Genomic DNA, 13,354 nt, shown 5'->3' with positions numbered 1-13,354 from the left:
TCCCAGAGAAGCTAGTCTTGAGAAATTGAAAATGCTGAGGCAACTGACGCCAAGGCAACTGTTGTGACTGTGGCCTCTACTGACAAAGCAGGATGCACAGCTCCTGCACAAAAGCTTTCAGGAGGGGTAGGATACCAGACATTTGTGGATGTTTCAAACTCCACTGAAGATCATCTTCCCAAGATCCAAAGTTCCCCAATGGTTCCAACTTAAATCTGTCTAAACAACAGTTGCACAAGTTAGAGCCCTTCTTTAGTTTTGTCGGTGGAGTGCACGTGCGTATGCTTCTGTATGCCACCAGAAAGCCTCGACAGAAATCAACAATTTTGTTAGTTTTAGGCTGATTTCTTTCTGGCACAGCTCTGTATTACTGGAGAAACACTGAAGGCATACAGTGTGGACAGCAAGAAAAGATGAATATAAAACACACCCCACAGGACTTTCAAACTGCTATCTCACAATATGTCACTGGACATGACGAAGAAACGACCTTACTGAATCTTACTGAGTGGCAGCTGTGGTTATAGTGCTGGGCCTACCCAGCTTTGGGGCTTGTGCTGACAGACTACTACTGCATGCACCCAAGTATCACAGTGTGCAGCCATCTAAATACAATCCTCAGCACACAGGGGATCACAGACTGTATCTGGCTGGAAGAGACCTCAAAGAGCATCCAGTCCAATCCTTGACCCAGCACTGGAGGGTCAACACTAAACCATGTCCCCAAGTGCCAGGTCCACACACCATTTGAACATCCCCAGGGACAGCAACTTTACCACTGCCCTGAGCAGGCCATTCCAATGTTTGATAATCATCCCAGTGAAGAAATATTTCCTAATATCCAGCCTGAACCTGTCCTGGTGCAGCTTGTAGCCATTTCCTCTAGTCCTGTCTCTTGCCATCAAGGAGAAGAAGCTGCCCCCTCCTCCAGCTTCCTTTCAGGTAGTTGTAGAGAGCAGTAAGGTCTCCCCTCAGCCTCCTCTCTATACTGAACAACCCCAGCTCCCTCAGCTGCTCCTTGTAGCTCATGCTCTCCAGGCCCTTCATGAGCCTGACTGCCCTTCTTTGGACATGCTCCAGCTCCTCAGTATCCTTCCCATAATGAGGGATGCAGAACTGAACACAATACTCAAAGTGTGGCTTCACCAGTGCTGAGTACGGGGAGATGATCACCTCCCTGTTCCTGCTGGCCAGAGTGTTTCTAATACAAACCAGGATGCCACATGGGCAAAATACTTGCACTGAATAGTTGGTATAAATCATGGCAGTACAAAATGTGTTTGAAAAGAACTTATGATGAGCAAAGAAGACTTTACTAGCCTTTTATACTTCACAAGTGCAGATCCCTCTCTCCAGGGTACTCAAGGTGGATATCACCTTAGACTCTTCTGACTGCCTTTACCTGCCTATGATTTAACTGGAGATTACCCAGGCAGAAGTCTTTATGGAGAAATAAACATAACATGATTTAAGAATTGAAATAAGATCCCACTGCTTAAGGTCAAAATTGTTGCCAGTGTTTACTCTGCATTGATAAAAACTAAATTGTTACTTAAACATACAAAACCAGTGCACCAAGTCCAAACATCAACTGGAAACTGCATGATGCTGTTACAGCACGTTATATATTCTAACAGACAAAACATTTCCTGTCCATGGCACAGAACTGACTTCAAGTGTGGCAGCTGTACTAACTCAGAAGACTCAAAATGTGATGGAAAACACAACTATCAATTCATCGTGATGAAAACTGACCATAATGGCTGCTCTCAATGCATATGATGAAAAACTTCCCTTGTCAAAAGCTGGGAAAGAATCATAGAATAGCTTAGGTTGTTAAGGGACCTTAGAGACCGTCTACTCCAACCTCCCCACCATGAGCAAAGACGCTTCTCAACTAGACTCGGCTGCTCAAGGCTTCATCCAACCTGGCCTTGAACACTCCCAACAATACTTGACAATACCCTGTGAAATTATGGCCAGCAGTGTTTTGCTGAAAGACACTAAGTTTCACTTCAACTTAAACTCTAAGGTACTTAAAACCACACTGATTCATGCAGCACAACAAAGTGCAGGGGCCAGTCAGAAACAAGGATGAGCCTTACACCAGCACATAATTTTTCTCTCATCAAGCTCTTTAAAAGTGGTACGAATTTAATGCAGTAACAAACAGGAAGCACCCAGACATATACAGCAAAAGCTCATAACAAAACAACATGATGTTATTTCAGTTAACTCATAAAATGCTGTTATAAGAAAGAGGTCTCCTTGTTTTGAGCTTCTGTGTCTGCATTTTAGATTTTAAAACAAGAAATGACAGTGAGACAATGTAATGCTTAACAAAGTTAATCAATCTGATAAATCTATACATACAGACTGCTGAATGCTGCATCTCATAGGATGCAAATCCTCTACCCTAATTTTTCTTCCCAGAAGTGATGTTGAAATTACAGTTCACATGTGAATAGATGGCACATTAATTGTTTTCATTGTCTCCTCCAGTTTCACAGTTGATTTGGCAGAAAATTCACGAGGCCTTGCCCTGAAGATAACAGTTCTTCAGGATTCTGGGTAACTGCCTTAAAACAGGTAGCGTGGTGAATTGCATTTAAATGAGATGCTGCTAAAAGGATGTATATTTAAAAGCCTCCATGTTGCTGTGAAGGAGGAGGGTCTTTAGGTATTGGGAATATAAATTTTCTTCTTAAGGTATATGCTGGTTGGGGCATCTGCTTCTTTGTCCCCAAGCGATCAACACGTCTGCCCACATCTTCATTAACTTCTGTAAGAATTGACAAAATATCTTCACCCCTATGGCCAGGAGAGCAAAAATAAAAGCACGACTTGTTAAGTGAGCAGATGGTACTCCATTTAACACCTCCTAGATCATCTAGAAAATACAGTATAAACATTTAAACCACATCCTTTTCTCCAAATGTATCCTCTTTTCTTCTCATCTGAGTCATATTAAAAATGGCTTTTCTTACTGCTTGATTCAATTGGTAAATAAGAAATGGAATAAAATATTTTTACCTATATCTACTTCATAAACAAACAGTTCTGCCTTAGAGATCGGAGGGTTAATTTTTCTTTTACTTTTATGCAATAAACTTTACAATCTCCAGATTCTCTCTGCAGTACTAGCAGCGTTCATGCGAATTCATCATCGGCAAGCAAGCGAATCATCGGTTTTACTAATTTTGTCCACCTCAGAACGTGGGTTGGTGTTCCTATGGGAACTTGCCTTTAGAGAAAAAAACAACAAAGATAATTTCCTCCAATTTTCTCCATGGAAGAGCTAGACAAAGTACTTACCTTGGTACTAACAACTGTAGCTTGCTGCACAGGGCCTGAATATACCAAGTACCCTGTTGAACATGCCGGAAGGAGACATATCCATCAATAGTGGCCATGCCTAGGAGGAAATCAGCCTCTTCAGGAATACTTTCAGAAGGAGATACGCTGTGCTGCATGAAAGACAAGCCAGGAACTCGTGCATCAGGTTCAACATAGACTGGACACTGTACGGCTTTACCTTGGCAAGCTTGGATAAAGAAGAGCTTAGGTTTTTCAGCCAGTTGTGGACACTGTCTGGCAGTGAAGTAGGACATGATCGTGCGGATTGACACAAGTTCCTCGTCTTTCCCATAAACTGCTCCTGATTCTCCGTGAGACAGAATACAACATATAAAACAGTCTCTGTCTTTATGATCTGGGAAGTGCTGCCAAGTTTGCATGAGATTCATAATCTGCTGAGCTGTCTGGTCTTTGTAAGTCCTCACATCCAGACCAAGCCATGTGAACACTCGCTTCAGTTCCTCTGTAAACAAATGAAAGGTAAAAGGATAAATTGAGGCAGTAGAAAACCACTGTGTGAAGTCACCGTGCAAACTAATCTGAACTGGGAAAACCTTATACTCTTGACACTTCTGCAGATTCATCCTTATACCAGTATCACCTGAAGGTTAATTGGAATAAAAATAAATGGCATCAGCTCAAATAATAAGAGTTGCTGGAGTTTTTTTAGTCAAGAGCATTGGCCAAAAGCTTGTGAAGGGCCTGGAGCACATGTTCTGCAAAGAGCAGATGAGGGAGCTGGGGTTGTTCAGTTTGGAGAAAAGGAGGCTGAGAGGAGACATTATTGCTCTCTACAACTACTTGAAAAGAGGCTGGAGTGAGGAGGGGGCCAGCCTCTTCTTGGTGGCAAACAACAGGACCAGAGATGGATAGAAGCTGCACCAGGAGAGGTTTAGGATGGGTACATTAAGAAGTATTTCTGCATTGAAAGGGTTATCAAACATTGGCATGGTCTGCCCAGGGCAGTGGTGGAGTCACCATCCCTGGACATGTTTAAGCAATGTGTGGACCGGGCGTTTAGGGACATGGTTTAGTGTTGACCCTTCAGTGCTGGGTGGAGGGCTAGCCTGGATGATCCTGAAGGTCCCTTCCAACCAAATATATTTTGTGATTCTCTAAATATGAGATGGCCCAGCACCCTGTCCAGCTGTATCTCAAAGCGTTCAATACTGGGGATTCTACCACTTCCCTGGGAAGGTAATTCCAAAGGTTGTTTTTTCTCATGGTGAAAATTTTTCCTCATGTCTAAACAGATAATGATGCACTTCAGTGAGTTCACAAGTAACATCTGAAAACAGGAGGGATCCCTCTCCAAGTTTCAGATTAGATCTTTCAAAACCTTCCTCACATGGTTATTTTCCTGTTGCAGTTCTGACTATTAGTTTCATACAGAAGAGATAAACAGAATGAACAGATTAAGATTTTTGTATGGTTTAGTTTAGTTCTTTATTATAGCTATAGGTAAAGGCCACATAAAAAAAGATTCTTAAAATTATTCAAGAATGATCCAACTACATCAGAAGCTCAAGTCCTCCTTTAACCATCCTTCCCTCAGATACACAAATGACATAGTTTAAGATATATCAAACATTTTACTCTTTAACAATATTACCTAAAATATAGACAATAAAATATAGAACAATACTAGACAATCAACTCACATGGGGAAAGAGACTAATACACCAAAAACCTCACTTCAGTAACTCACCAGCATCTTTGCAAGAACCCTTCCTCTCCTGAAGAGATCCATCAAAGTTGACATTATTAATAACAAGACAAAATCCTCTGTGTGGCCCATCCATTTTGTAGGTTGTCATCTTCTGTAGAAAGGAGAGGAGAGAACAGCCTCAATGAATTTATTCAACTTTTATTTCCTTAACATGTCTCAAATTTGTCATTCAAAACTTAGAGGCACCTAAGACTGGGTTACTTCAGAAAAGCTGGAACTCCTTGGTGCTTCCTTGTGTGAATAACACGGGTGAAGTCTCAAGCACACTCTGTCACCATTCTATCAAATTGTAGAGGAACGCTTTAGCAAGCTAGGTTGGTCATCTGTATGTAAAGGGGAGGAATCAGCACTCAAACTGTGCAATCTGAATTTGTGATAGGAATAGAAGTCTACAGCCATTTCCAATGTCACAACAATATTTTCACTTCAGATGGCAGAGGGTTCACAGTGAAACTATGGGATGTTAGACATCTGAGGTTTCTTTTTCAAGAGTAGTGATGAATACCTGGAGCCAGTGGTTCATACTGATCTGCTAGAAAGGGATGCAAGCAGAACAGATTCTGGAAGTGCACAAACCTGCCTCGTGATCAGTTTCACCAAGACTTAAAAGTTACCTCTCTCTCTTAAGAAAGAATGTTCTAAATATGTGAAAGTCACCAAAACTTCAAGTACCATCTCAAGTCCAGCGTCTGGCTGAAATTAAAAACTCCTACCACTCCAGTTCCTTTCTGCTCACTAGAAAGAAAACAAACACCTGCTTTCATGCATATTACTACAATAAAATGAAGGCAGCATTCCAAGCTCCTTCAAAAGCAGAAAGAATGCTTTTCCTACAGCACTGCAAACATCAGGTGATGAAAAGATATAGTATAGTACAGAGCTGCAAGAAATTAAATAACAATAAATACATGCAGCAACTTACTTCCTCAATAGCCATGACCATTCAGAAAGAAAAAGCTGAAGAATTCAATAGCTACACTGCTGTACAAGGTTAAACAGTGCACATAAGGCTTCTAAGAAGAGATCTCACTAAAGGGGCCTTTTCTCATATACCAAGACCGCTGGTTTATTGAGGAAGATAGCTAAATGCCTGCAATAGCTTACTAGAAACTTGCTTTCTTTTATCCTTTTGGCAACATCCTTGGATACTACCCCCCTATCACTTTTAATTTCAAGATGTCCTGAATATTTTTCTAAGCCATACCCAAGGAGAACTATGGAGTTATGACTGTCTCTATGTCTAGCACATTCTATTGCCTTCTCCAAAATGCACAACTTAAGAAAACACCACGTATTTTGCCTGTACTAGGCGAATAAGCGGATACACTAGTGTAGATTGCCTGTTCTGTCTTGACCACATCTTTCAATATTGCTAAGTTTCTGGCCTCCACAGTAAAAGTATTCTCTGAAATGTTTCAGTTCAACAGACAACTCAAAAAACTTCATGAGACACATCTCACATGTCCTTGCATGACAACTGTCATTGCTGGGATGAGCACCTCACAAACCCAGGTGTTATAGAGAAGGATTTAAGAGATTGTCTCAAACCTTGGATTCATTTTCTACATTGCTGAATCCTCCAGGCAGCTCCAGTTTCATTCCAGAGAAGCCTTGTGTAAGATCAGCTGCTTTGTTGTCTAGGAAAAACAAAAAAAATCAAACAAAATCAAAACAACAAACCAGCATATATTTTTTAAGAAGATAAATTAAGAGAAATTCAGTATTTGTGGATGTAGCAAAAAGGAGGTTAGATACAACACTGCACTTCTTGCATTTGAAATACAGTTTGAATCAAAGGAATAATTCCTCCATACGAGATAGCATTGCCATATTCATTCTGAATGTGTCTCCAGCTACTTCTATTATGTATATATTTTATGACAAAAGCAAGGTTTCTATTAGTATTGTGGAACAAAGATATCCATCATACAAGGACAGTTTCTACCCAAGACATTCAAATAATTTTTTCATTTGGAAATCAGCTTAGAAATAAGTCAGAGTGACTTTCAGAGCAGGGCTGCAACTGACAAAACTTGGAAGTGCACAAGAGCTGATCAATGTTGCAATGCTGTACTTTGCAACTGGTCAATCTGACATGGAGTCACAAAGATGGAGGCAACACTACCCACTGTTACTTGCACAGAATTTTTTCACAGTTCTCATACAAAATATAACTGTATTTATTACTGCTTTATCTACTTCTCCTTCTGAATACCTTAAAATGATTATTGCCTCATTTTCTACAAACCATACACTCTTCAAAACATCCATCTCCACCATGCAACACTCCTACAGCAAGAGAAGTCAGAGGTAAAATCCTGCAACCAAAAAATCAATGTCTCAGTTTTGTAGTCATACTGTCTCTTCTTGGCCTCCCTGGGATATTTAGACAGAAAACTTGTATTTTGTTTTCAGGAAAGAAATAATAATTTTACTTCTAGTCAGACCAGCCCTTATGCCACTTCTCAGAAAGCACATTAGTTAGTTTCTGGTAAATGACTGACAAAGTACACAGGATTTGCCATTTTTCTCTTGCCTTTTTTTATATCAGAAAGGAAATTCTTCATTTTTTTTTTAGTGCAGAAATAGAAAGACCCTTCCAAGAAAGCAGCAAGGTAAATGTGTTGCATTAAACCAAACGCTGGCAATTTCCCAGAAAAAGTAAAGGAATGCAACATTAAACATCAAAACTCAAGCATATCTTCAGAAATTCTTACCATTGGTACAAGAACTGGCAGATTTGATTGAGGTCTCCTATTTATTAATTGGAAAGAATATCATGTCAAAAATTATTAGTACTACACACAATGTCTTCATAGTAATTTTAGCAAACTAGGCTTAATACAAAGCTCTTTGAATAGTGAGTAGGAAAAATACTGAACTCCTAAGGTCAGCAAAGTATTTAATTGTGAAATTATAAGAGACGTGCTTGCTTACAGCAAATCTTGCAGAGTTGGAGACTACTATAGTTTCTCTTAAGGATAATGGGAAACAGGAAATAATTTTCTGTCACTTACAAATGAGATTATCCTCTCACTATAGGGGTAGGCAATCACTATAAACAAAATAAAGGTTCCAACATAGTGCCATATCAATTCTTTTGGAGAGTTGATTGAGTATAAATCATTATAACTAGTGATTCTAGTCCTGAGTAAGAGACATCTTCTAGCAATACGTGCTAAGGGTTTATAATACAGCACAGAAAGTTTCATAACGGAGAAGTCTCATAATTTTAAAGAAAAAGCAAGTGTAACAATCAGCATTATGTAAATAGTCTCTTAGTCTTTTTTTTTCCTCCTTAAATTCTTTCAAATCTATGTTTTCTTAATAAAATCACATTCATTTTTTTGGCTTTGCCAAGTGCTATGCATGAAGTCTTCCCAATCCCTCTATACACATAGAGTAAATACAGCTCAAAGCAGCACTAATACAAACCCTTATGATACGAAGTAGCTCATTTTCCTCAGCTCTTGTCTACTAAAACTTCACTTCTGGAAAGTATCCTTAGAAACATAACTGGGTTTCCTCATTCAGAACTAAGTTAAAACTCTCTTTATTCCTCTCTTTTTTTCCCCCCAGTAAAAGAGATCAGTTATAGCCCTAGTAAATTCCCCAGTCTGATTCATCATACAGCTGCAGGATGGGATTAATGAATCAAGGACCGGTCCATTGAGAAATTGGGACTACTTCTTTTAGCAGCAGCAGTTTGTACTGATCAACGTATGGTCTTAGCCTTTAGAGGCAGTTCAGTACTGATCAGCTAAAACTTAAAAAGTCAGCACCGACTAACTGATCCATTCTCTAGAGGCACCTGTCTAGCTTTTTCCTCTCACTCATCCCTCTTCCTAATGTGATTTTTTTCCCCAACAGCACACAACTAACAGTAGCATTTTTGGCTTCCATTATTTGATGCTATATGCAGCTGTACAAATATGCTGAACAAGTATGCTTGTTTCCTTCCTAAACCAAATAGGAAGATTTAGCAAAGAATCTCACACCCAATGCAGTTTCAAAATAAAGGCAAGAAAAAACTCACAATCCCCAAACCCATTAAAACCCAAGTAGGCAATATGTATTCCAGTGTACCAGTGGGGAAGCAAACACTCTGATGTCTCCACTGTGAGACAGCGAAGATTCCTTGACAGGAAAAGTGCTCTCCTGCTGAGGCAGAGACACTAAGAAAAATGAAAAAGACAAAATGAGAGAAGCAAAGTGTCATCATCTCAGTACTATTCATGGAGAAATTAAGATGTGCTACATAACTATAAATGGATTTCCAGCTTCCCAGTCTGTCCTGTATGTGCTGAACTGCCCTATGTGGCCTCAAATATTCCAGCATGATCCTACAGGAATTCAGCTAGGAAGTAATACAAAGTAGAGACAAATTATGTGTCAAGGTGAGTGATCCCACTCTAGCTCTGCTTCCAGCAATGCACACATAGGACTTTGAAGTTCAGTTTTACAGACCTAGTTTTCTAGTGCTTCCTGCATTTTAGCAAACCCACTCCCTGCCTCAGAAATTCTCACCTTTTGTCCTGTAGCAGTTGACTGTTTTCACCAGATTGGGTGAAACTTCCATACAGATGTCCTCCAGCATCTGTACATTGTTGTCAGACACAAGACCTTGCTTTTCCAATAAAATCAGTACATCCAGAGTGGACTGGTAGCCAAAAGGAGAGAGTAAAATAGTTATTGTTCCTTAGAACCCAAAACCTGCCTCAGCCCTGTCTCAAACAATCACATTATCTGCTTTGCTTCCTACCAACAAGGTCCAGTCAATTTTCTATCACTGTGGGAGATGGAAATGTTTCTCCACAGAAAGTTACTGGTTGCATTATTATTTTTTGTGGTCTTATTAACATATTAATGACTCTTGGCTTTGAGAAGGTTTACTTGCCATAGAACAGAACCATTGACCTAGGGACATTAATCTCCTTTGCATGTGGCTCAAGCAGGTTGAAGATTTGTCACCCTTTTATGATCTAATGCAAGATAATGGACCATCAGTGATTGACCTTGGCATAAAGCACAAAATTCCACACTTCCTTCCTTCCTTCCTTCCTCCCTCCTTGATAACCCTATAAATACTGACTAGCCTAGTTGCAGATTATGCCCTATTGTGTAAAATATTTTTCATGCTTTTCCTCCTATTTCCCTCTCTTCTTCCCTCCCACATTTGGCTGTCTCCACACGTACAAGAGTTATCCTTCGCTTTGGAAGATGGCTTTGCAGCAGGAATATGATTTCCTTCAACATCTCATTGGTAATGTTCTCTGACAATTCATACAGCATCTGCCTGTAACAGAGAATCAGTGAGATAAAAGCAGAACAGGACACAGTGTGGAAACTAAAAGCAATCTAAGAATTTTGAAACAGAAACAGTATGGCACAGGTGGCAGAAATGTGGAAAACAGAATCTCACTGCAAGCTTACCTGTATGGAGATACTCTCCCTTTCTCATGCAGACATTCTTCTACTTTCTCCTTGGTATAACCAAGTTTCTTGAGCAACGAGTGACATTTAATTCTGTATAAGAGTTCAGCTAGTAGGAAAGTATCTCCCTCATTCAGATATTCTTCAGCCATAAGAAGCTGAAAGATGTCCACAGCTGACTTGACGCTTTCTAGCTTTCTGGAGGGGAGCAAGTCAGTACAGAAAAATTTTAAAGCTGCTACATCTTCAGCCACGAGATTTTGGTCAATGAGCAGAAGCTGCTGACGGAACTTCAAGCTGACATCCTCCTCCATATTGCTGGAATCAACAGTCTCTCTGCCTGAAAGTGAAAAGTGAATACTAGTAACATTTGAATCTTCAACAATGTTTGTGTAAGAGTTCCCTCAACAGATGTTTAGAAACCCTGAATTCTCTGCAGATCATGTAGTTTCATTTTAAATAAATTTGAGACTTGCTTCCTTTTCCCAGCATAACACTAAAACAAAGGCCAGATTGGGCAAAATCTCTGAACAACCCTGTGTACATTTATTTAGCCCTGCTCTGAGCAGAAAACTAGGTTAATCACCTCAAGAGGTCCTTAAGTTCTTTTGAACATTCTCCATGTTCAGATCTTTGCTTCACTCCATTGTTTGTAGGTGGGGAGTCCCTACAGTAACTTACTACAACTCTCCATAGAGAATATAATGCTTCATACACATTCCTTGAGCTACAGTCTGAGAGTTCATTCTTGTGTGGCTGTTGCAGAACAGTGTTCTCTGTTACAAGCCAGACACCCAAGCTGAAGCTGTGAAACACCCATCCACTCCCAGTGATGGGTGTTAGACTGTGTTTCACATTTGGCACAGGAAAGCTCTATAAACACCCCTGTATGCCAACTAACATGTAATAGTATGTTCTTCCACCACACCAACTTCTTCCATGTAACCTAGGCACCTCTTTTCTGCTTGGGTAAGGTTATCTAGGTAAAAAAGTGCTTAAGCATCTTCTGCTCAAATGGGCAGGCAGGTCTTTAATCTTCTGTTTGGAGCAGCTGGAAAGAGCAAAGCTTTCTACACAATTAAAAATTAGGGATGCAAAATAAAAACAAATCCTCTAAATAATAATATGAGAAAGGTCATATTCCTCTTTTCCTGTATTAAAATTTACTATCCCATAGCTCAGTAACTATTCTTCCCCTTCCTTCTGTCCCCATATGAAATCCCATGTGGGTGACATCCTGTTCAATTAAATAGCTATCAAAAAGGTTTAGATCTAAGCCAATTATCTACACACAGAAACTGTATCACTTCACAGTAATTATAATTTAGCTATAAACTACTTTTGATATCCTGCCTAGATGCTTTATCAACTAAATTTAGCAGAATAAATCAGACCAAACTGATTTCTGCCTAAACTAACAAGATAACCAATTCAGGTTCAAACTGAATTATGATCATTCCAAATTTAGGGTCAATGATTTCAACTAACTTAGTTTTAAAAAAACCATTGTTTCAAGAGAACAGGGGCAAGCTGTGTATCAGGTGTACAGTCATTTCAGCAGCAAGTCAAACCGAAGCATGATCCACCACAAATTCTTTCATCTACCTTTAAAACAGTTTCCAAGTGTGTGTTGCTGCCATTCTTGGAAAGCTTTTTCAAGTCTAAAGATTTCCTGCTCGAGTTTGCAATACCCTCAAGACCCCTCAACACCTGCTACACTTGCTGTCTGTAATCTCTCCTCCCACCTCTGTGTGGGGGCCGGCTGGGCTGGCCCTTTCTCGCAGCACTGCTTCTGAAGTTTTATTGACCGAGGCACTGCCAGACGGAAAGATTTAACAATAACGCAAAAACAAGGAGCACAAGGGAATGCTGAGGCTCAGTCCATAGTCCCAGAAGCAAGGTAAGTAGTCGGCTCCAACCCCCCGGGTAGCCCGGAAGCAACTGCACAACACCGGAAGAAAGGAATCATACAATGCCTGAGGTTGGTAGGAACCCGCAGAGATCGAGTCCAATCCCCTTGCACAGTAGAACCACTTAGGGAGCTCACACAGGAAGGCGTCCAGGCGCGCTTTGAATCACTCCCGAGAAGGGGACTACACAACCTCTGTGGGCAGCTCACAACAAAAAAAGTTTTTTCCTATGTTGAGGTGAAACTTCCTGTGATTGAGTTAGGCTCCAGAATGGGAAGCTGAAGCCTTTCTTCGTCTCCTCTCCACTTCAGTCCCCGCTCCTTACCTCCCACATGAATTCGGACCCCGTCCGGTTTCCCGGCTGCTACCCTATGGGCGGGGCACAGCGTTTCCCGGCTAATTTCTCGGCCCGCCGTTGCGTGCGTACGTGCTGAGTCACGACCCTGCTCCTCCCAGCGGAGGAGCGGGGAGCTTTGCACTCGGCCAGAGCCGGGAATGGCCGCGCTGCCACCCCCAGGCCATGTAAGGAGAAGACATCCTCTGTACCAGGAAGTGGGACCAAATCGATCCGAGGCGAGGCGCTGGGGGCACGTACGCGGAGCGCGACACCGCTACCAGCGGGGCGCGACTTCTCACGAAGCAGCGCCCGAGCACAGCCGAATGGCCGTGGGTTTCCCTTCCCCTCCGGCTGAACACGAGCCGGGGCACTCCCGCACCCAGCCTCAGGGCTTTCGAGCCTCTTGACCGCCTCCCCGGACAAGAACTTTACTAGGTAGTCAGAAAAAGGAAACCGACAGCGCATCCAGGACGAAATAGAAGTGACCAGGAACATTTTTCGGTTTCGCTGCTAGGCCCTTTTAAAGAAGGCTACATCGCAAAGAAATCCCGAACGGTTTTGGCATTTATTTTTTTTCGCTGACAGGAA

The 13,354-nt window shown here is 41.2% G+C and overlaps 1 protein-coding gene across 1 annotated transcript; it reads right to left on the bottom strand.

Annotated features, from left to right (window-relative positions):
• Positions 1-2,038: 2,038 nt before the first annotated feature.
• Positions 2,039-12,863, bottom strand: CASP10 (caspase 10). The gene is made up of 10 exons (XM_054172756.1): positions 12,755-12,863; positions 10,520-10,859; positions 10,283-10,382; positions 9,614-9,746; positions 9,173-9,261; positions 7,804-7,840; positions 6,635-6,723; positions 5,066-5,177; positions 3,316-3,820; positions 2,039-2,811 (listed from the first exon to the last, which is right to left on the bottom strand). Exons 2-10 carry the CDS (start codon positions 10,831-10,833, stop codon positions 2,640-2,642), a joined length of 1,551 nt encoding a protein of 516 aa, XP_054028731.1. The 5' UTR covers positions 10,834-10,859; positions 12,755-12,863; the 3' UTR covers positions 2,039-2,639.
• Between the last annotated feature and the right edge of the window lie 491 nt (positions 12,864-13,354).

The sequence above is a fragment of the Dryobates pubescens genome, chromosome 2, assembly GCF_014839835.1.
Source record: "Dryobates pubescens isolate bDryPub1 chromosome 2, bDryPub1.pri, whole genome shotgun sequence".
NCBI classification, from domain to species: domain Eukaryota; kingdom Metazoa; phylum Chordata; class Aves; order Piciformes; family Picidae; genus Dryobates; species Dryobates pubescens.
This window is presented reverse-complemented; position numbering and strand designations above follow the sequence as displayed.